The following is a 22,553-nucleotide window of genomic DNA, read 5'->3' on the forward strand; positions in this document are numbered from 1 at the left end:
CCCTTTTCCTTCATGTTTGTAACTTCTCAGGTGTCCTGAGAAATGAATGCCATGACAGCATTGCTGCAGGTGTTGCAGGGAGACCCTTCAAAGGCTGAGCTCAACATGGGGCTTCTCCCCAGAGCCTGGACTCAAAAGACCCAGTTTTCTCTGGGGACGGGAGCCTTTCAGTGTCTTGAGGAACTCTGCTTTCCTGAGGAACATCAGCAGAGGATGCTGTCAGGGCATGTGGAAGGTGAGAGCTGCTGGTTCACTAAGGCTGTCAGATCAAGTCCCTTTTCCTTTCAAAGGGAAGAAGAAGTAAAAGGGAAAGTGATAAACAAAGCACACAATGACACCAATCTCTGAGTAAGCGATAAGGGAGACAAGGAGGGAGACCAGAGCTCTGCAGCTGCTAATTGATGGGCCATTAGGAAACTGCAGGTGTAGCTTTGAAGTGGGTCAGCCTGAGCTTTGTAAGTGACAAGAAGTGAGAAGAGGAACATGAGGATTATGGATGTTTGAGGGGGGTCCTGCGGGACTAGGCTACACTTATCAAGGAATGCTTAGGGGAAGGGTCAAAGGTGGGGGGGGAATAGAGGATTGGGGAGGAGCAAGGGGAGGCAATAGAGAGGAGGAAGGGCAAAAGGAGGTATCTGCACCTAAGCAGGGGCTGGTCAGTGCACTTGTTGGGATGAGCCCTGTGCCTGATCAGTAAATTCAGTAACTGGAGGGACCACATTGCAGCGTATGTGTGAAAGGTCAAAGGACTGGTGACTGGAGGGACCTCAGTGTGTTTCTCCTCTTAATTTGTGAATTGAACCTGATGTGCATGGGGGTGTCTGTGGCATTTGGTAGCAGATTTCCAGCTGGCCTGGGCAGTGAGTGGGAGGAAAATGTGCATCTAAAGTCTGAGCCAGAGGTGGGTAAGGGAGCCCAAGGCCAGCATATGGATATTAGACAGGCTGATATTACCAAGCTATGGCAATGTGTCCTGGTTTCGGCTAGGACAGAGTTAATTTTCTTCCTAGTAGCTGGTATAGTGCTGTGTTTTGGATTTAGTAGGAAAATAATGTTGATAACACACTGATGTTTTTAGTTGTTGCTAAGTAGTGTTTATACTAAGTCAAGGATTTTTCAGCTTCTCATGCCCAGCCAGCAAGAAGGCTGGAGGGGCACAAGAAGCTGGGAGGGGACACCACCAGGACAGCTGACCCAAACTGGCCAAAGAGCTATTCCATACCATATGACATCATGCCCAGTATATAAACTGGGGGAGCTGGCTGGGAGGGGGGATCGCGGCTCGGGAACTAACTGGGCATTGGTCAACGAGTGGTGAGCAATTGCATTGTGCACCACTTGCTTTGTATAGTTTAATTCTTTTAGTATTACTATTGTCATATTATTATTATCATTATCATTGTTTTTCATTCCTTTCTGTCCTATTAAACTGTCTTTATCTCAACTCACGAGGTTTTTTTTTCCTGATTCTCTCCCCCATCCCAGGGGTGGGGGGGCAGTGAGCGAGCGGCTGCGTGGTGCTTAGCTGCCGGCTGGGGTTAAACCACGACACAATGTTTCAGGGGTCCAAGAGTGTGGGGGTGATTGTGAGAGGAGCAGGTGGTTGCATGCAAGTGGTTTGCTAGTGAACCTCAGGCTGGCCTAGCCAGAGAGAAGGAGGAGACCCAGGTGCTGGGTAAGAGGGCCCAGGCTCCAGGCAGGGCTGTTAGATGGGCTGAGGACCCGTGTTGATATTTGAGGGTGCACAAATGTGGGTGTGCTTGTGACTCCTGAGGGTGGGGGCGGGGTTTTTCACTAGGACACTGCATGTCGCAGGCATCCTGGAGACAGTCAAGTGAGGGGCCACTTAGATGATGAAGAGGCTGGAGCACATATCATATGGAGAAAGGCTGAGAGAGCTGGGACTGCTCAGCACAGAGAAGAGCAGTGTCAGGGGAGATCTCATCACTGTGTACAAATATCTGAAGGGAGTCTATGAAGAAGGCAGAGCCAGGCTCTTCTCCGTGATGCCCAGTGACAGGACAAGAGGCATTGGGCACAAAGTGAAAAAGAGGAGGTTCTGTCTGAACAGCAAGAAACACCTTTTCATTGTGAGGGTGGGGAAGCACTGGCACAGGATGCCCAGAGAGGTTGTGGACTCTCCATCCTCAGAGCTATTGAAAAGGTGACATGGTCCAGGCAACCAGCTCTAGGTGAGCTTTCCCGAGTAGGGGGTTGGACCAGATGACCTCCAGAGGTCCCTTCTAAATTTAACAATTCTGTGATACTGTAACATGAGACATGAGGAGAGGCTGAGAGAACTGGCCTTCTTCGGCCTTCAAAAGAGAAGGTTGCGGGAGATCTTTTTGATGCCTCTAACACTTGACTATGGGATGAAGAGCCAGATGGAGCCAAACTCTTCTTGAGCACAGCAATAGTGCAAAAGGCAATGGACATGGTCTGGAAACGGGGAAATGCCTACCTGAAATTTGGAAATTTTTTTGTTTAACCATGAGGGTGGAGCGTGGCTGTAGATGGATCCCAGTAAGAATGGCACCCCAGCCCGGTAAGGTGTTGATTCAAATACCATTAATTGGAGATAACACAGGAAGCAAAAAGGGGATATCATAGGTAAAGTTATGCCCCTTGAGTTGCTGGGAACCCCGACTTACGGAGCATGAGACGGACCTTGAGCTGGGGTTCAGCATATGGTGCAAATCCCACCTGTGCTGAGATTCACTGGCATTGTTGTCTTTGGAGTTTTCATGGGATTTTCCTTTGAAATAAAGAACTCCATTCATCATTTGTACTGTTCAGCAAAATGGCGTTTATATGAAAAACACGCTGCTTCACTCTTGGATAAAGACAAGGACAGGCTTGTGGCATCATTGCTAAGTGTGCCAAGTGATATATACAGCACAGCACAGATCTGTGCCTCCTCAGGTCAGTTGCCATGCAGGTCCCTAACTTCTCCATAAACAACCATCTTGTGGTTACTGTGGGCCACTGCAGGCGGGCAAGCGGATTCCCTGGTTCATGAGGTACATCTGTTTGGAGAGAGGGAGAAAGCTGACACTGCCTGGAGGGTTTGAAAGGGACAGTTGGGGTCTGCAGGGCTTGGAGTGTCCTTTGGCTGTCTGAGAGCTACATCCTAGAGGTGGGCCGGGAGAGGCATTGGAGTAGAAACTGCACTGGAGCCAGGAGCGGCCAAGCCAGTCAGGGTGTTGGGGGTGGTGAGAGAGGAGACACAGGCATCAAGGAAAGAGACTCTCAGGGATGTGGCCCTGGGGTCAGCAAGAATGGTTGCAGGTTGAGGGCTGTGGCTCATTTTCCCCTCTCATTAGAAATGCAGAAGTCCTCATCTTCCTGTACATGTCTTATGTCTGCTGTGAAGCCTAGGAAGGCAGATCCATCTCAGGAGCCCATCGGAGGGTAAGCTTCGGCCTGCTCTTCCACCTGGGAAAGGCTGTGTCAGCCTCAGGACCCTCCACATTTCTAGAAACCTCCTTTTACACCATGAGGAGGTGCACACAGCCAGAGCCCCTGGGCTGCCGCACAGCAGGGTTCGTCTCCTGTTTCTGGGGATTTGGGGTAGAGCCGTTGTTCCCAGGACGCTGAGGAAGGACAGGGGAGAAGTGACAGAAGTACAGGAGACTTCTGTTCCCAGAAGAAAGAGCAACATCCCCAGAGCTGAGGAGCCCAGAGAAAGATGTGAAACCTCAGTGGGGAAGAAACCCCTGACCTCCCAAATGGCCCAGCAGTGGTGTGCAGAAGAGCAGGCGATTCTAGCTGGGGAGGCGAGGACTCCACTGCGAGCTGACTGGGAACAGCCCCTTCCCATGACAGGGGCCACCAGGGCCCCTGACTGTGCAAATGTTCAGAATGCCATTGGCTGAGGGAGCCGCAGGTGTTGCTGCTGGAAGAGGGAGAAACCCAGGAGGAGCACTTCAGGCACAGGAAGAACAGATCATTTCTCTTCCCCGCTTCTTCCTTTGCTCCCCCAACAGAGTCGTTTCCGGCAGCTCTGTTATCTCGGGGCTGGGAGGTGGTTTTCTGACTCTCTCTCACTCAACAAACAGGCGGGTCGGACTCAGCATGCACCTTGGATATCTCGTCCTCACTGTCTTCCTGGGGCAACTGCTGGGTAAGTCCTGCCTTTTCATCAATGCATACTTCTTCTTCTCCTCCTCAGAAAACTCTCACCAGCTTTATCAGGTCCATGCATGGAAATTCTCCTGAACTACACGAAAACACTGGGAAATGTCATCTCACATTTGTGGTTTTGTACCAGTTCTCTCAAGATGCTCTTACTGTTGCACAGAAGAGAGGACAGAGGAACAGATGCCTCAGAGCCTTTCTCCATCTTTTCTCTCCCCTTCAATCCATCTCTCTCTGCCTCTCTCTTCTCATCCACCTGTGGGCAGCATAGGAGATCTCAGCTGTCTCTGCAGCCTCAAATTTCTCCACTTCCAACACAAAGTAACAGATCCTGTCAAAGCTGCCACTGGGACATTCACTGTGCCGCCTGGCTGGGCCTCCTTGCATGGCTGCATGGCCTCCAGTTTCCTCCTGGTTGTCAACTCAGCCAGGCCTCCCTCTTTCCAACATTCAGCTCAGCATTGTATGAGCTCAAGGACCTAGGAGCCCTCGGAGTTGACAGGGATGGGGAAGCAGGATGAATCTTTTTGCCGTAGCTCCCTGGGCCCCTCAACCTGTGGGAGGGGTGCTGGTCCCAGCACACAAAGGTCAGGCATGACAGGCTGTTCCCTGGTCCTCTGGGCAGTCACAGACCAGGGAGGAGGAGCAGGGACACAGCACAGCTCTCCTCAGGGTCCACGCTGTGCTGAGTGCTCTGAGCTCCTGCCCAAAACTACCCTCCCCCTGGCTGTCCCCAGGCCTCAGGATTTTCCTGCAGGACAAGGGACAGAGAGATTTCTCTGCCTGGGTTTTGCATCCACTCCTGGTTTGCTTCCCAGGGCCTTTCCCTGCAGAGCTGCTGACCTTCCCTTTCTTGCAGGCACCATGGGGCAGACCACCGTCACCCAGCAAGAAGGACAAGTCACAGTGAAGCAGGGAGACACCTTCCAAACAACCTGCACATACCAAACCTCCAACTTTATGGCTTGCTCTGGTACCAGCAGAGGAAAGGCCAAGGTCCCCAGCTGCTCTCGTATCAGGCAGCAGCTGGCCGCAAGCCGAGCGGCCGTCTCACCACGTCGCTGAACACCACAGGGAAATACAGCCTCCTGCAGCTGGAGGAAGTCGAGGTCTCTGACAGTGCCTTGTACCTCTGTGCTGTGCAAGACACCCTGGTGCAGGGAGCTTCCTTGGCTGTGCAAGAAGCCAGGGGAGGGAGGGCATGTGGCTGTGCAAGGCTGAGCTTGGGGGAAGGGGCCCTCAGCTCTCTCCTGCCACCACTGCTGCCCTGTGCACCCACAGCTCTGCAGGTCAAAATCCTCTTCCAGGAGAGGCCAGTGTAAGTGGCTATGGAGACGCCGACCCTGACTGTAGGGCAGAGCCTGCTGGGAACCAGGGTGCCAGGGGCTTGCTCTCAGCCCCTCAGACTCAGTGTTAGCAAATTCCTGCAAGCCCATGACTAATGAGGTCCATCAAGCACCTGCCAGCCCCACCCAGAGGCCCCTAGAGGGAGGGCATTTCAATAAAGATTTGTGGGATTGGTTGCTCTCTTCAATAAGGAAAGAATTCAACTGGATTGGAGTCAAGCCATCAGGTTATCTCCAGGTGTTCAGCCAGTCCAAGTGCAAAGTCTGTGCCTGAGGGGCAGAGCAAACCACACAGAACAGCCCTGGTTGCCAAAGGCCCAAGCGCTCTCCATGTTCGTAACCAATAAGCAAAGACACCAACATACAAATGAAGCCTTACAAGCCCTGGGCTCCTTGCACTCCCTTCAGGGATGCTGGGGGGAACTTGATCATCCCTAGCACAGGGAGCAGTGTTGCAGGGATGAGCTCCCATGGCCACAGGTGACTTTGTCTTGGACAAGCCAGACTTGCAGCAGGCTGCTGTAGGGGGATTTTTATGTTACCCCTTGAGGCAAATTAAACACACGTTTGTGCTTAAATAGTAAAAAAAAAAAAAAAATAATGAACAACCTACCGCCATAAGTGGTTCTACAAGGGATCCACAAAGATGCGTCACAAGCAGATTCCTTACATATACTTGCATCAGCACCAATCCTGTGAGCGGTTGCATGGGGCACCTTAGCCCAGCCATGGGTCCATCCCTCAATCCAGCTGTCCTGCCCAAAGGTGGCCCCTGAGCGCTTCCATTCCAGGATGGCTACAAGACAATACTGGGGCTGTTTCTTATCTAGCCCATCAACCAGGGACACTTCACTCCCTTACAGGCAGTCTTTCTGTCTCTGGCATCCCTGAGGATGGCTTCCAGCCAGTTTAACCCCTCCTGAAGCTGGGCCTTCTTGCCCTCCAGGACAGATCGTTCCTTGGTCACTAATTACCGTTGCTGAGCAGTTACAATTTGAATTTCCCCTTCACTGCAAATGCTGAGGCTGGGCATGAGAAACGAGGCTGTGCTCATGAAGCTTCCTCCCTCTCACAAACTGGATTTCCTCCGGCTTGAGGAAACTCTGCTATCCGTGATGTGCTGTTTCCTGTCCATTCCAGACATCAGTTTACGCAGACAGGGTCTTACATGTTCCCATAGCACACCACATGAAGGTGCAGTCTTCTTATTGTCAGTGATGTAAACACGCACGGAAAGCTCTGCTGTCTGGTAAAGTACGAGCTGCACACACGTCAGCCATTGCATTTACACATTAGCAATTTGTTCATCTTGACCGCTATTAAGAACAGGAGGCACATCCATCTCCCCGACAGCAACTGGGTTTCTCTTGTCTCGAGACGGACACACCTTAAAACTGGCTCCATTGTGTTATTATTTCCCTCTTGAACTTCAGCCATGGCAGCTGATGTAAAGAGATGCTGTACCTTTTCCTTCTCCTATCTGCATGACTAACCATAACCCAAAACAAACACAGACAAAGAAAAGCTCGACCCAGGCAGCTCCCAGCATGGGGCATCCATGGGCCCTCATTCCCTGTGCTCTCTGGGGAGACAGCCCCAGCCTCAGCCTCCTATCAGCAGGTGTCTCATCCACCCCACTGGTAGAAACAAAGAAGGCATGACAATCTCCCTGGTGGTCCTTGTGATCTCCTTCAGGGAGACCTGGGGGTCTGGAACCAGCCCCCCCCACCTCCTATGCAAGAAGCAATGCCGCAGCAGACGATTCTGTGTCTGCTACCAGCCCAGTTTCCTGCAGGCTGCAAATGCTGAGGTCTGCACACAGAAATGAGCTTGAACTAATGAAGTTGCTCCCAGGTTTCTTTGCTGGTAAATGCATTCTCTTCAAAAGCCAATCCCCCCCTCCCCCCGCCCGCTAAATAGCAGCTGAGAGGAAAAGGAGATTTTGTGTCAGTGTATCAGCATTTCACTTCACATGTCTGTGTTGAACTAGTTGCCTCCCCTCTCAGTAGCTTTTCCTCCCTCCCCTCTTGGGCTTTGCTTGTGAGGAGTTTGAAGATGTGCGGGGTCAGAGAGGGGTCAAGTCTCTGCTGCCAAACCAACCCTTAAGCAAGGCCTTGGGCAGAGGCGTTTCAGTGGGCTCAGCTCTTTCCTGCAGTAGTTCAGTAGGTCCCCTTCCACAGGGGGAAGACGCTCTCCAACCCCGCTGCGGGTAAAAGCAGTAATTTGGAAAGCTTCTGGCCACCCTTGGGACACTTAGGCAGCAGCCGCAGCCTCTCTTCCGGCTGTGCCTCTCTCCTGCTTCCCTCTCCCCTCGGCACAGGAAATTGTGCTAGCCTTCAAGGTCATCTTCTGCTGAGAGGCCTCCCAGCACAACTCCAGGCACACTAGGAGGAAGATCCGTCCCCAAGAGCTGCGCGGCTCATGGGGCTGCCAGCCTCCCACTGGCCTACTGCTGTGGTGCTCACTTGAGGACACCACTCATCAGGCTCCCCAACCACAGGACATGCTCCAGAGAGCATTTCTAGGGAGAGACAAAGCAAGGCAGGCCACTGGCTCTGGAGCCGCCTTCCTCAGCTTCTAGGAACAGCCCTGCAGGCCTCAGCCCCATACTCCCAGGTTCCCATCCATGACGACATGTCACACCCTTCTCTCTCCCTCCCTCCCTTCCTTCCTCCCTACCTCTTCCCTCCCTGGCCCCCACCACACCCACCAGTCCATTTCTCCCCACACCCCCTCCACCTCTGCAAAGGTCTCAGGCAGTGGCTTTGGGCTGCAGAGAGGCACCTGGAGGGAGGCTCTCATCCTGTTCTTTCCCATCCCCAGGAAGTCAGGGGATGCTCTACCCAGCCCCTGAGCTCTGGGACTGGGATGCCTGCCGCCTCCAGATGCCATGGCTGCTCAGCTGTGCCAGGCTAGGGATGTAGCTGAGCACACTTACTCTTGCTGGGGACTCTCCAGGAGGGCTTCCACTTTCCCCTCCTCTCCTGACAGAGCCTTTTCCCACCTCTCCTCCTTTTGCTCCTGTCTCCTGAGCTGGGCTGGAGGAAGGGGAGGGTCCAATTCCCAAGTGTCAGCACTCCGGATTCCTAGCAAACACGACTGCAAGCACAGGGGCTGTTTCCCAGTGAACAGCCAGCAGGGGTGGTGCAGCAGTCCCGGGCAAACCTGGACAGTCACCGCACCTTGCCCCCGTAGGACGTCTGAGCCAGCCCAGAGTTTCACTGCAGGTTTCAGTTGGACTCCTCTTCTCATTTTGATCTCACCGGTTGACATCACAAGCGAATGGAAGGAGTTGCACAGCTCGTGCACAAACACAGATATATATGTGCTCGTCTGCACACACGTATGCCCATACACATACGCACACATGCACACTGACAACATGCACACTTACTTGCTCACCTGCAAAAACGTGCGCGTACAGAAACACATGCACATACACACACAGAAATGCACTTGTTCACACACACACTGGCAGACACTCACTCTCACATGTGTGTTTGCAAATGCACACACAAATGCAGACAGACAGGCACAAATATGCCCTCAGGCACAGACACATGCATATGCACATGAGGAAGCACAGCCTCTCCCCACACTCTGAGAACCAGGACTCCACCGGCCAGCTCTCTGCCTCTGTGCCCCTGACAACTTTCAGCAAGTCCTTGAAAGCTCAGTGCCAAGAAGGGAAATCAAGTGCTGGCCATCCGTGGTGGATTTAATGACAGCAGAGGGCTTTTGTGGGTTGGACAGAAGTAGTTCAACCGGTTGTGTTCTCATTAGAGGAAAGAGAGAAGGCGTATTGGGGTCCAAGCTGCAGGGTCTTTTTGGGACATTCACCCTCTTCACATGCAAAGTCCGTGCATGAGGCACAAAGTCAAAGCTAGAGACAAGCCCTATTGCTGGAGCTCCAGGGGTTCCCCACCTAACAACTCAAAGTAATCCCAAAGTCTGACAAGATCCAGCCCACCCCTGCTGATCGCCATAGGGCGGTTGTGGAGGTCTGGGCCCAGTTCCAGCTTCAATGCAGGGAGAGGTGCTGCCCTGACATGCTCACAGGGCAGCAAAGGGTTGTGTGTCTGGGGTGAGCCAGATGGCCTGCAGCTGCAAATGCTGAGGCTGGGACACCAGAAAGGAAGCTGGCCTGATGAAGTTGCCTTACGGTAAATACCCTCTCTTCAAAAGCCAAACTGATATTAATTAGCAAGTGGCATCAGGAGGAGATTTCAAACTGCCTGGGCCAAGCCCTGACATCTTTCAGTTAGTCTGGCTCCTTAGAGCTCTTGGAGCTGCACTGCTGAGAAGCCTGTCTCCGCATCTGCTTTTAGCACTGGAGCAGTCTCCAGAGCCACAGGAGTGGTGGCAGGAGGCTGTGCCCAGCACTGCACAGGCACCAGGAGGACAAGCCTTGTGCCCTGAGAGCCTCCCAGAAAGGCTGGCATTGTCCAAGGCTCCTCACCTGGCCTCGAAGGCTCCTATTCAGGTCCCCCCAACTGTGACCTGCCTCCCTTGGAAGGAGTCCAGCTCCTAGCTATGCTCTGCAAGCGCAGCATCAGGAAGCAAGGTGCCAGCCAGGCGGGTTTGTTAGAAAGCTTCTCAGAAAGCAGCTGCAGCATTGCTTAGGCTAGAGTCAGCTGCTGCTGTTGTTAGCCACTGGGCAGCCATAATAGATGTGTACCGTGTGTGTAAAAAGCAGGCCTGTGTCAGGATTTTCCATCATTGGCTGGTGAGCTCGGCAGGTGCTGCTCTGATGGACCGTTACTCCTTGTCCTGTCACTACAGGCCCTGGTAAAAAGTCTTTCTCCATCTTTCTTGCAAGCCCCCTTTATATATTGAAAGACCACAATGAGGTCTCCCTGGAGCCTTCTCTTCCTCTGGCTGAACAACCCCAACTCTCTCAGCCTTTCTTCATAGGAGAGGTGTTCCAGCCTTCGGATCATTTTCGTAGCCATTCCCTGGAAGGCCCACTTTAGCAGGTCCATGTCTGTCTTTATTGGGAACCCCAGAACTGGGTGCAGTACTCCAGGCGGGGTCTCATGAGAGCAGAGTAGAGGGGGAGAATCACCTCCCTTGACCTGCTGGCCACGCTTCTTTGGCTGTAGCTCAGGCTGTAGCTCAGGCGTTCTGGGCAGCAAGCGCACATTGCTGACTCATGTCCAATTTTTCAACCACCGGTATCCCCAGGTCCTTCTCCGCAGGGCTGCTCTCAATCCCCAGTCTGTATTGATACTGGGGATTGCCCCAGCCCGGGTGCAGGACCTTGCACTTGGTCTTGTTGAACTTCGTGAGGTTCCTATGGGCCCACTCCTCAAGCCTGTCAAGAGCCCTCTCGATGGCATCCCTTCCCTCAAGAGTACCAACTGCACCTCTCAGCTTGGTGTCATCTGCAAACTTGCTGAGGGTGCACTCAACCCCACTGTCTATGTTATTAATGAAGATAGCAGATAATATTGGTCCCAGTATGACAGGACAAGGGCTAATGGTTTTAAACTGAAAGAGGGTAGATTTAGGTTGGACATAAGGAAGAAATTTTTTACGATCAGGGTGCTAAGACACTGGAATGGGTTGCCCAGAGAAGTTGTGGATGCCCCATCATTGGAGGTGTTCAAGGTCAGGTTAGATGGGGCTGTGGGCAAGCTGATCTAGTGAGAGATGTCCCTGCCCATGGCAGGGGGGTTGGCCTAGAAGGTCTTTCAAGGTCCCTTCCAACCCAAACCATTCTATGGTTCTATGACTCTAGGGTTCTATGACTCTAGGGTTCTATGGTTCTATGACAGGCCCGGGCAGGCCCGACAGGGGGCGCTGCTGCTCTGCTCGCCGGGGCCACCTTGCCCCACCCAGCCCCTCCCAGGCCCCGGGACCCGGGGCGGTTCCCCTGCCGCCAGGCATTGTCATCAGCATCAGCACTGGCACTGGCATCAAGCATCGGCATCGGCATCGGCATTGGTCTTCTCCCCTGCTTCTCCATTGCTTCCCCCCAGGGGATCTCTGCCGGTACTCGGAAGCCATCCCACAGAGTCAGGAGTTTGAGCTCAACACAGACAGGAGACAATGATGTAGAGGTGACTGAAACCTTCAGGCTTTCTCCATCGGTTCCAGACCTATGCTGGTAGGCTGTTGTAGAGGATTTCCCTCTGCACCAAATGCAGAGCCTTTTGGTGTGCAGGTGAAGGCCCGTAGCTGGGAGGGAAGCTTGGACCCACCCTGTAAAGACACATTTGCCAAGACCACTTCTCAGAGGCGGTCAGAAAGAGAATTGCTGGGTTGCCTAAGGGGTTGAATGTCTAAGGTTTGCTGAAGCTGAAAGCCATCCACTGACTGGAGAGTTCTCTGTCCAGCTGTTCCCCAGGGAAGCCTGTATGGGTCTAGTAGCTCACGCAACTCTTCAAAGTCCACGTTCTTGGGCTCTCTTGCCTTGCATCTAGCAATTGGCTGAACCTTGAGCCTGCAATATCACACTGTTCAGATACATGGATCAGCCTCTGGTAGCTTATACCTTGGTAGTGAGGTGGAGAATGAGCCCAGTGAGAGAGCTGCTGAAGTGATAGATAGATGGATAGGGAGCCAGGCAAAGCTGAAATACCTTCCTGGCTTTACAGATCCCGTGCAGAAGGAATTTGTGCTGCCGTTCCCACCAGAAGCAGCCATGCAGGTAGCACACAACAAAACAGAACTTTTCTCCAAAGGCCTGAGTGGAGAGCAGCCAGTCCCGCTGGGGACAGGCACCTTTCAGCTTCTTGCTGTAGCTTGGACCGTGTTGGAGGCAGAGGTTATAGGTCAGAGAGCTGGGAAGGCAGGGGATGCCTGGTGGCCAATGGCTGAAGGTGAGTCAGCCGTGTGCCCTTGTGGCAAAGCAGACCAGCTGCACTCTGAGCTGTCTCAGCAAAAGCGCAGCCAGCACACCCAGGGCAGTGAGCCTTCTCCTCTATTTGGCACTCGTGAGACCATGCCTGGGGTCCTGTGTTCAGTTTGGGGCTCCTTGGTGTGTAGGAAAGGTATGGACATGTGGGAGTGAGTCCAGCGGAAGCCCCCAAGGCACTCAGGGGGCTTGAGGACATGACATGCTGAGAGCCTGAGGGAATGGGGCCTGAGGAGAAGAAGGCTCAAGGGAGACCTTATGGGTGTCTACAACTACGTGCTCCGAGGATGTGGAAAAGATGGAGCCAGGCTCTTCTCAAAGTGCACAGTGGTAGGACAAGAGGCAACAGACACAATTTGGGAAATTTTATTTAGATATTAGAAAGCCTTTTTATTTTTCACTTGTTTTTGACCCTGAAAATCCTCAAGTACTGGAATGCACTGTCCACAGATGTTGTGCAGGCTCTGGCCTTGGCAATTTTCAAGACTTGATGGGCACAGCCCTGACCAGCCTGATCTGATGAGACCTGCTCTGAGCAGGGACGTGGAATGGGTGATCTGCAGAGGTCTTGTCCCACCTAAATTATGCTATGGAAAGAGTAAAAATAGTTTGGCAGGTTGGTTTGTTAATGGCTAGAAGCAGGGAGAGGACAAATGCAGATGCAACTGGTTTTGAGGAAACTGAGAATGGAAGGGTTATGGTCAAATGGAAGGACTGTTTGTTTGTTTTTTTCCCTCAACGAGCTTTTCAGAAGCTGATGTATGAGATGGGATGGGCAGGGTGGCAGGAAACTTCATTTCTTGGTTCCTGAGATAACTTTTTTTTGGCTAGAAGGAGAAAGTCCACAGTGCCTGGGGCTCTGAGTGGGGCAGTCGGTGTCTGCAGGGTTTGGGGGTGTTGACCATTGTGTTTGTGAGAGCCGCAGCCTTGCGGTGTGCGGACAGGAGCTTGGGGCTAGACACCGTGCAGGAGCCAGGAGAGGCCAACCCAGCCAAGGGCTTGAGGATGGAGAGAGAGGAGGCACAGGCATCAGGGAAGGAGAGACTCCCAAGATGTTGCACAGGAGGATGTGTCAGAGAGGTTGGTCACCAGGTGCAGGCCTATCCCCCTTTTACCCCTCCCTCCCCTTGGAATGGCAGAAGGTGTTGTCTGCAGGAGCAACACGAGTCGCTGCTGGAGGAGAGAAGAGCACAGCACAGGCATTTCAGGTGTGCTAAGAAGAAGCATTTTCTCCTCCCCATTTCCTTCTTTGTTCCCCTTGCAGAGTCATTTCCGGCAGCTGTGCTCTCTTGGGGCTCTTGGTGGGGACGTGTGGGGTTTTTGGGTCTCTCTCACACAGGCAGGAGGATCGGTCTCAGCATGCACCTCGGGTATCTCATCCTCGCTGCCTTCCTGAGCCAACCACTGGGTAAGCACTGGCTTTGACTGATGGTATGATTCCTCTTCTTCCCAGGAGACCCTCACCCCCTCAACAGTTCTCTGCAGGGAGCTGCTCTTGAATTATGGGCAAAGGTTGGGAAACATCAGATCGCACAGGTGGTTTTGCACCTGCTGTCTCAAGATGCTGTTACTGCTGGCAAACAAAAGAAGAGAGTGAGAAGAAACAGCTTCTCTCCTGATCATCTTAGACCCCTTGCCTTCCTTTTCTCTTGCAACTCTCCACCTCTCTGTGCCTCTCTCTGCTGATCTGTCTGGGCCCAGTGTTTCACAGACAGATCATTGCAGAAGCTCTTTTCTATCTCGGCAGTACACATTTTCTGACTTTGCAACCCAAACGCACAGGTCTTTTGAAAGCTGATGCAGGGACGTGAAAGCTCTCTCATCCCACTCGCATTCTTAGGGTGTCCCAGTCTCTCTCCTGGCTGGCACATGTCATGCAGTATGCCCTGGCTATCCATTCCTCCTGCATGTCCATAATGCCAGGGCTTCCTTTTCCCTCCCTTGACCTCGGAGCCTTCTGAGAGGACGAGGAATGGGGAGCAGGATGAAACATCTTTGCAGGAGTTGAAAGGTCCCTCACCCTGCTGGAGGTGTCCTGCAGCCAGCACAGGAGGGCCAGGCACTACAGGCTGTTCCCTGGAGACTCCAGGCAGCACAAGAGTGGAGACCGAAGACCTGGGTGAAAGCACAGCTCTCCTCTGGGGTATCCCTGTGGGAGGTAATTGGCATTATTGTGCTGTGGGATCCACGCTGAGCTGAGGTCTCAGACGTCCTGCCCAAAGACACTCACCGCCTTCTCTTCCTGTCCACAAGGCTCTTGCTGCAGCGCAAGGCAAGGGAGCCTTCTCCTCTGACACTTTGCATCCCCTCTTGTTTTGCATCTCAGAGCCTTTCCCTGCACAGTGCTGACCCTTGCTTTCTTCCAGGCACCATGGGGCAGACCACCATCACCCAGCAAGAAGGACAAGTCACAGTAGAGGAGAAAGACACCTTCCAGACCACCTGCACCTACCAAAGCTCCAGGCCTAATGCCCTGCTTTGGTACCAGCAGAGGAAAGGCCAAGCTCCCCAGCTGCTCTCGTCTCAGGCAGCAGCTGGCCACAAGCCGAGCGGCCGTCTCACCACATCGCTGAACACCACAGGGAAATACAGCCTCCTGCAGCTGGAGGAAGTCGAGGTCTCTGACAGTGCCTTGTACCTCTGTGCTGTGCAAGACACCCTGGTGCAGGGAGCTTCCTTGGCTGTGCAAGAACGCAGGGGAGGGAGGGCATGTGGCTGTGCAAGGCTGAGCTTGGGGGAAGGCGCCCTCAGCTCTCTCCTGGCAGTGCTGCTTGCCCTGTGCACCCACAGCTCTGCAGGCCGAGCTCCTCTTCCAGGAGAGGACAGTGTGAGTGGCTGGAGAGGCAGGAGAAGGTGATGAAAGAGTCTCAGCTAACCCATGGTGAAAACCCTCATTTGCACCAGGGGTTATGTGGTTATTCTGCCCAAAGACTTTGGAGAGGTGATGGGCAATGCAGGAGGTTGGGAGAGCTTGTGCATTGCTTCCTTGCTGCTGTTCTTTGCTTTATGGGTTTCTCTACTGCGCTTTGCTTCCTCAGGTATTCCTGCAGGCCTGTCTCTTAGAGCACCTGCTCTGGGATGTGTCCCTCCGAGGTCAGAGTTCAAAGTAAGATTAAAAAGATAAACAACATGCCATGTGGCAAGGCTCCTTCCTGGAATTACAGGATTACAACAATTTTGGAAGATACTCAGAACTGCTCTGTGGACCCTCCAGTTGCTGCACGGCCATGTGCTGGGATCTGGAGGACGTGCTCTCCCCAGTGCACTCTGCAGGTCCTTGGAGCCCTCCTCAGGCCCTACCTCATGGGCTTCCCCCAGTGCTGCCTCATTTCTTCTGCAGTGGGACCATGCTGGACAACTGTAGCCAAGAGCACAATGGGAGGGCAGACCACCAGGCAGAGATGGGCAACAGGCCCTGCCAGGAGAAGAGCCAGCTTTGAGGAAAGCTGCTTCTGCCTGCGGGAAGGCCAGTCACTGCAGAGCAGCCATGGGGGCTTGGGCACTGGCTGCTGTCCTTGAGGCTCCATGTGTGGTGGGAGCTGGAGGTGTGCGAGAGGCGTGAGGGCCCTGGTGCGTGGCCTGGGCAGGCTGATTTCACCATCAACCTGTGAGTCACCTTAGCCATGCACATCTGTGTAACTGCTGGGCTGTGCAGGGAACTGTTTTGGGGGGTGGAGGGTGTATAGGTGACCTGTCCTTGCTGTCCTTGCCCTTGGGTGCAGGCCATGCCCTGTCATTCTGGAGAGAGGTAGGAGGATGAGGAGGGACAGGTGAGGCTGTTTTCAAGGCTTTTTCTTACATCACAGCCACTCCTGCATCCTTTGGGCCATCTTCTGACGGAGCCTCTTTTCCCAGCACAGGGCTATCCAAAGCAGGAAGAATTCCCTTCAGCTGCTTCAAGGAGGCTGCTGCCTATCTCTTAAAAGAAAAGCCCCCTCAGCCAAGTTCCGGATACTCTCCGAGTCAGACCATCACCCTTCTTCCCCCTCTCAAACAGCACCATGACCCAGCATAGGATGGAGGAGCACACATCTGCACAAACAGAAACAGGTCGTCGGGAAAGGGCTTCAGACTCACCTGCTTCCCGAGGAGAAGGAGGCAAGAGAAGTGGATGAGAAAGCAAGGAGTTGGGCTGGCTTTTGTGGTGGCCCTGACCTGCCCCAGGCCCAGAGGTAGCCTCTACGGAAGTGGCAATTTTCGGAGGTGCTCCTGAGGAAGGGAAAACATCCCAGCTGATGACATGGGCTGGGTGGTTGTTTCCTGACGACCCCTGTTCATATCCTGGATAATGCCATATCCATTCCCTCATGGAGGCTTCTTCTGAGGGCTGGGATTGAGAGGCCCCAGGGTTTGCGGGCAGGAATGTGTCAGTGCGCCAGAAGCCTCAGCTCAAGTGCCGGCTGGGTGCAGTGCAGGCAAGGGATGTTGGCTGGGGCACACTGGTGGGGTTGCCTGTGGCCGCGTTGACAGGAAGGGGCCCTGCAATCCTTGGCTGGTCAGCCAAGGGCTTCCTTGCGTGAGGACCTGCCATGTCTTTCTCTTTCTCTCCCTCCCAACAGGGTCATTCCAGTGATCACTTGTAGGCTGCAGATGGGCTGCACTGCTGGGTGTCATAGACTCTTTTAATCTTTTACCCATGAAAGTAAGCAGCCTTCCCCAGGCTTTGGATATCAAGAGCTGCAAAGGTTATTTGCCCCAGTTTTTAGACGCTGCTCAAAATCAAAGTTATGAGGGTCCTCTACTACCACCGTGTTATTCTGGGGTGGACAGCATGATGCTTGAAGAGAAAATCACTTCTTGGCATGACACAGAGATAATCAAGGGAAGACATTGCCTTGCAAAACACTGGAGTTGCAATTGCCTACAAGATGTAAAAATGTTGAGGGAGGTCTGCAGTTTGCTTAAGTATTCCCTGCCTGATCCTCTCCTTGCAAGAGTACATCTCCCTTGCTCTCAACTTCCTCCCTGGTTTCAAGGACCTAGCATTCCTAAAGATGGATCTTGCTCGTAAAGATTGAGGCAAAGAAGGCATTCAGCACCTCATCCTTTTCCATGTCCTGTGTTGTCAGGCTGTGCAGCATCAGAGAAGGCCCAATCATTCGGCTGTGGGACCACATTTCCCTAGCCTTCCTTTTGCCACCTGTGTCCTTACAGAAGCCCTTCTTGTTGCCATTGACATCTGTTGCTGGATCAGTTCCAGCTGGGCTTTGGCTTTCCTACCCTCATCCCTGCATGCCTGGACAGTGTCTCTGTGTTCCTGCCAGGTTACCCGTCCTTACTTCCACCTTCCTTGTATGCTTCCTTCTTGTGTTTTGGTTTTGCCAGGAGCTCCTTGTTCATCCACAGTGGCCTCCAGGCATGCTTGCCTGACTTTCTGCTCATTGGGGAATGGTCTGCTGTTGAGCTTGAAGGAGGCGATCCTTGAATAGTAACCAAGTTTCTTGGGACTCTCTTGCCTTCAGGGCCATATCCCAGGGGACACTTCCGAGCAGCCATTTAAAGAGAACAAAGTCTGCTCTCCTGAAGGCCAGGGTTGTGAGTTTGCTGTTTAGCTTCCTTGCTCCTCTCAGGATCCTGAACTCCACCCTTTCCTAGTTGCTGCAGCCCAGGCTGCCTTTGACCTTCACATCCCCAACAAGCCCTTCCTTCTTGTGCATATGAGGTCCAGCAGAGCACATGCCCTCATTGGCTCCTCTATCACTTGCGTGATGAAGTTGTCAACTATGCACTCCAGGAACCTCCTGGCTTGCTTATGTCCTGCTGTGCTGTCCTCCAGCAGATATCACAGTGGTTGAAGTTCCCCATGAGGACCAGGGCCTGTGAATGTGGAGGCTGTCCTATCTGCCTGTAGAGGGTCTCATCTGCTGGTTCTTCCTGGTCAGGCGGCTTATAGCAGACACCCACTACAATGTCACCCTTACCTGTCTTCTCTTGAGTGCTTACCCATAAGCTCTCACTTGGCTTGTCATCCATGCCCAGGCAGAGCTCTATGCACTCCAACTGCTCTCTCACAGAAAGGGAGCCATCCCACCCCGTCTCCGTGATCCCAACGTGATTGTAGGCCTGCAACTGCACACAGATCTCTACTCCTCGTCTTTATTCCCCATCCTGTGTGCATTAGTGTACAGGCACTTGACAGAAGCAGCCCAGCATGTTGCCTTCCTAGAAAGGGTTTTGGGGGATTTTTGCCACAATGATGCCCTTGTAGGCACTTCCTTGCTTACACGCAACTGCTAGAGGTGACCCTGGTTCAGCCCTCTTTTCTTGATCTTGTGATCCCTTCCTGCCACATCTCCCCAGGCCCTTTGCTCATCAGCCGTGTCCATCACTCCCTCACAGGGCTGCTGGTTACTCTCTCCCTCCCCTGTCATTCCTAGTTTAAAGCCCCTCCTTACCAGGTCACCAATCCTACTGGCAAAGGTAACTCTGCCCCGCTTGGTGAGGCGTGATCCCACCCTCTCCTGAGCAGATGCTGATCTGCAAACGGTCCCGTGGCTGTAGGACCTAAACCCCTGCCACCAGCTCCAGTTCCACAGCCAAATATTGACCTGCATTATCAGTGCCCTCCTCCTCACACCCTTTGCCCTCACCAGCAGGATATGAGGACAACACCACCTGGGCCCCCAGGCCCTTCACTACCTTCCCGCAGAGCTCTGTAATCACTTTTGATACTCTCCAGGTTTCCCCTAGCAGTATCGTTGTGCCCACAAGGAATAACAGCAGCAGGGTAGTAGTCTGAGGGCTAGCGAGCTTCAGCAGTCCCTCCAACAACATCCCAGACCTGGGCCCCTGGCAGGCAGCAAACCTCTCTACATGAATAGGCCAGCTTGGCAGAGTGGTGCCTCTGTTCCCCTGCAGCAGAGAGTCACCCATAAGGATCACTCACTGCTTCCTCCTGGTGGCCGTGCATGGCTTAGGGTCCTTTCCTTCAAGGCACATCTGGCTCCTCATTCAACTTTGAGGGCAGTGAACCTGTTTGTAATTGTAAGCCCTTAGGTGGGCCAGGAGCCTTCTGCTCGTGCCAGAAGTCAACCAGCTTTCCATCCTGAGATTGTTCCCTGGGAATCTGCTTTTGAGGGCTTTAGAATCCACGAGTGGTGGTCCGGTTTTAAGAACCACCTTAACAAAAGCACAGGAGCAGGTAGTTCCTTTGTGTCTCAAGTTAAGCAAGCGGGGCAGAAGACCAGCTTGGCTGAACAGGGAACTCCTCATTGAACTCAAGAGGAAAAAGAAAATTGTACGATCTCTGGAAGGAAGGTCAGGCTTCGCAGGAAAATTACAGAGCTGTGGTTTGCATAAGCAGGGAGAAGACAGGAAAGGCCAAAGCTCAGTTAGAGTTGAACTCGGCCAGCGTCGTGTCAGACAACAAGAAAGGCTTTTTGAAGTATGTTAATAGCAAGAGGAGGTCTAAAGAAAACATTGGACCGATATTTGTTGAAGATGGTCGCCTGACTAATAGCGATGAAGAAAAAGCAGAGGCGTTCAAGGCTTTTTTTGCCTCATTCTTTAATAATACTGATAGACCTTGGGCTGCCCGGTCCTCTGAGTTGGAGGACCACGACTGCGGGAACAGTGACATTCCATTTGTGGACACTGAAACTGGACGGGACCAGCTCTATCAGCTGAATGTTCATAAGTCCATGGGGCCATATGGATTCATGCCAGAGTCCTGAAGCAGCTGGCAGATGTTACGTCAGGAGCCCTCTCGATCACCTACCAAAGGTCTTGGAGTCTAGGGAGGTCCCTGCTGACTGGAAGCCAGCCAATGTTATTCCTACTTACAAGAAAGGTGTGAGGGAAGACCCAGGAAACTACAGACCTGGTGAGTCTAACCTCAGTGCCTGGAAAAGTTATGGAGAAGATCATACAGGCTGCTATTGAAAGGCATTTAAAGAACAATGCAATCATCAGTCAACACGGGTGCACAAAGGGCAAGTCCTATTTAACTAATTTGATATCCTTCTATGATGAGGTCACCTGCCTAGTGGATGAAGGGAAGGTGGTGGATGGGTTTTTCTGGCTTTTAGTAAGGCTTTTGATAGTGTCCCTCACAGCATCCTTCTGGACAAGTTGTCCAACTGTGGGAGCAGGTACACAGTGTGCTGGGTGAAGAACTGGCTGAAAGGCAGGGCTCAAGGGGTTGTAGTGAATGAGGCTGCATCTGGCTGGCGACCGGTCACCAGTGGTGTTCCTCAGGACTCAATTCGAGGGCCAGTTCTGTTCAAGACTTTTATCAATGCTCTGGATGCAGGAGTTGAATGCGCCATGAGCAAGTTTGCTGACGATACCAAACTGGGAGGTGCTGTTGACTCTCTCGAGGGACAAGAGGCCTTGCAGAGGGATCTAGATAAATTGGAGCACTGGGCAATCATTAATGGCATGAAATTTAACAAGTCTAAATGCCGGATTCTGCCCCTGGGACGGAGTAACGCCAGACACAAGTATGAACTGGGAGAGGAGTGGCTGGAGAGCCCTGCAGAAAGGGATCTGGGGTGCTGGTTGACAGCAGGCTCAAGAGGAGTCAGCAGTGTGCCCTGGCAGCCAAGAGGGCAAACCGCCTCCTGGGGTGCATCAAACACAGTACAACCAGCTGGTCAAGAGAGGTGCTTATCCCTGTATTTAGTGTTGGTGCAGCCTCACCTTGAGTACTGTGTGCAATGCTGGGCCCCACAATTTAAAAGATGTCACGCTGGTTTATTTCTATCATGTCAAATACACCGTACACGATCATATTAACAGTGTCAGTCAAGACCCCTGCAAAGAATTCATGTACAAGGACAGGTCCACAGAATTTTTCACCTTTTCCTTTCTGCTGTGGTTTCTTAAAATAGCAGAGATTTCTGGGGCCAAAAATGCAGCTTCACTCTATCCTTCCCAAAGCAAAATGAGACATGCTTGTTCTGGTCAGTCTTTATCAATGCTGATTGTGTCAATGTGCTGAGGTTCACCAACACCTACTGTGGCTTATCATATGTCCCTGGCATGATCTTGTTATTACGGCCAGTCGGACACACAGAAATAAAGGAACCACAAAGTCCCTGACAAGCTGGTGCTCTACAAGGCCTGTGTAGAGGTAGAGTGAGTTAAACCTTCTGGTGACATCTACCACAAAGGGAAATTTCTTTGCAGCAACACCTGGAGAAGCCCTCAAAATATGTATCAGATTTCCAGTTGCAGAAAAGGGCAAGGCTTTTCACCCATTTTGAGCTTTGTTTTCCTTCGGACGGGGTCATAGACCAGGCCCACTACTGGAGAGTCCACAGCTGAAGCTTTATTGTGGGGGTTAATGAGATGGTTCATATGTTCCATCAACATGGAGAAGGATGGATATAATAGCCTTTCTGCAAGGCCTACTGCCGTGACTTCCCCTGCAGTGCTATTTCAAAGTTGGTGTCTTCGTGATGTCATTCCAGGGTCCTCACCAGCTATGCAGGAATGATCGAATCATAGAATTATGGGATGGTTTGGATTGGAAGGGGCCTTGAATCATCATCATGTCCCTGCCATGATCCCAGTGGACAGCTCTCACTAGATCACGTTGCTCAAAGCCCCATCCAACCTGACCTTGAACACTTCCGACGACGAGGCACCCACAACGTCTCCGGGCAACCTGTTCCAATGTCTCACCACCCTCACTGGAAAAAATTTCTTCCTTAAGTCCAATCTAACTCTACCCTCTTTCTCTTAAAGGTGTTGCCCCTTGTCCTGCCACTACAGGCACTGGTCAAGTCTCCTTCCCTCTTTCTTCTAAGCACCCTTCAAGTATTGAAAGGCTGCAGTAAGGTTTCCCTGGAGCTGAACAACCCAACGCTCTCAGTCTTTCTTCATAGGAGAGGTGTTCCAGCCCTCTGCTCATCTGGAGGGCCCGCTCTAGCAGGTCCATGTCTTTCTGGCACTGACGACTCAGAGCTGGATGCAGTACTCCAGGTGGTCTCACAAAGGGAGTAGAGGGGAGAATACCTCCCTTGACCTGCTGGCCACGCTTCTTTATGCGCTCAGGATAAAATTGGCTTTCTGGGTCCAAGCACACATTGCCGGCTCATGTCCAATATTCATCCACCAGTATCCCCATGTCCCTTTCTCAGGGCTGCTCTCAATCCATTCATCCCCCAATCTGTATTGATGTTGGGAGCCTGTGTTCTGTGGCAGAGTCTGGCATTGCTGGCATTGTAAGGATGTAGGAGCGCGGCCACCGTCCTACATCTGCTCTG

The 22,553-nt window shown here is 52.6% G+C and overlaps 1 protein-coding gene and 1 gene segment (V, D, J or C); both read left to right on the forward strand.

The window, feature by feature from the left end:
- Nucleotides 1-4,074: 4,074 nt before the first annotated feature.
- Nucleotides 4,075-6,663, forward strand: LOC127026664 (T cell receptor alpha variable 1-1-like). The segment is given in 3 exon segments: nucleotides 4,075-4,123; nucleotides 4,997-5,314; nucleotides 6,624-6,663. Coding segments are annotated over 3 exon segments (407 nt in total).
- Nucleotides 6,664-13,701: 7,038 nt separating this feature from the next.
- The window catches only part of LOC127026665 (uncharacterized), a 10,931-nt gene continuing 2,079 nt past the window's right edge, over nucleotides 13,702-22,553 (forward strand). The window contains exons 1-3 of the mRNA XM_050912001.1: nucleotides 13,702-13,750; nucleotides 14,709-15,004; nucleotides 15,381-15,448. Of these exons, the coding sequence (XP_050767958.1) occupies nucleotides 13,702-13,750; nucleotides 14,709-15,004; nucleotides 15,381-15,448 (413 nt within the window). The remainder of the gene's footprint in view (nucleotides 13,751-14,708; nucleotides 15,005-15,380; nucleotides 15,449-22,553) is intronic.

This window comes from Gymnogyps californianus, chromosome 28, assembly GCF_018139145.2.
Source record: "Gymnogyps californianus isolate 813 chromosome 28, ASM1813914v2, whole genome shotgun sequence".
NCBI lineage: Eukaryota > Metazoa > Chordata > Aves > Accipitriformes > Cathartidae > Gymnogyps > Gymnogyps californianus.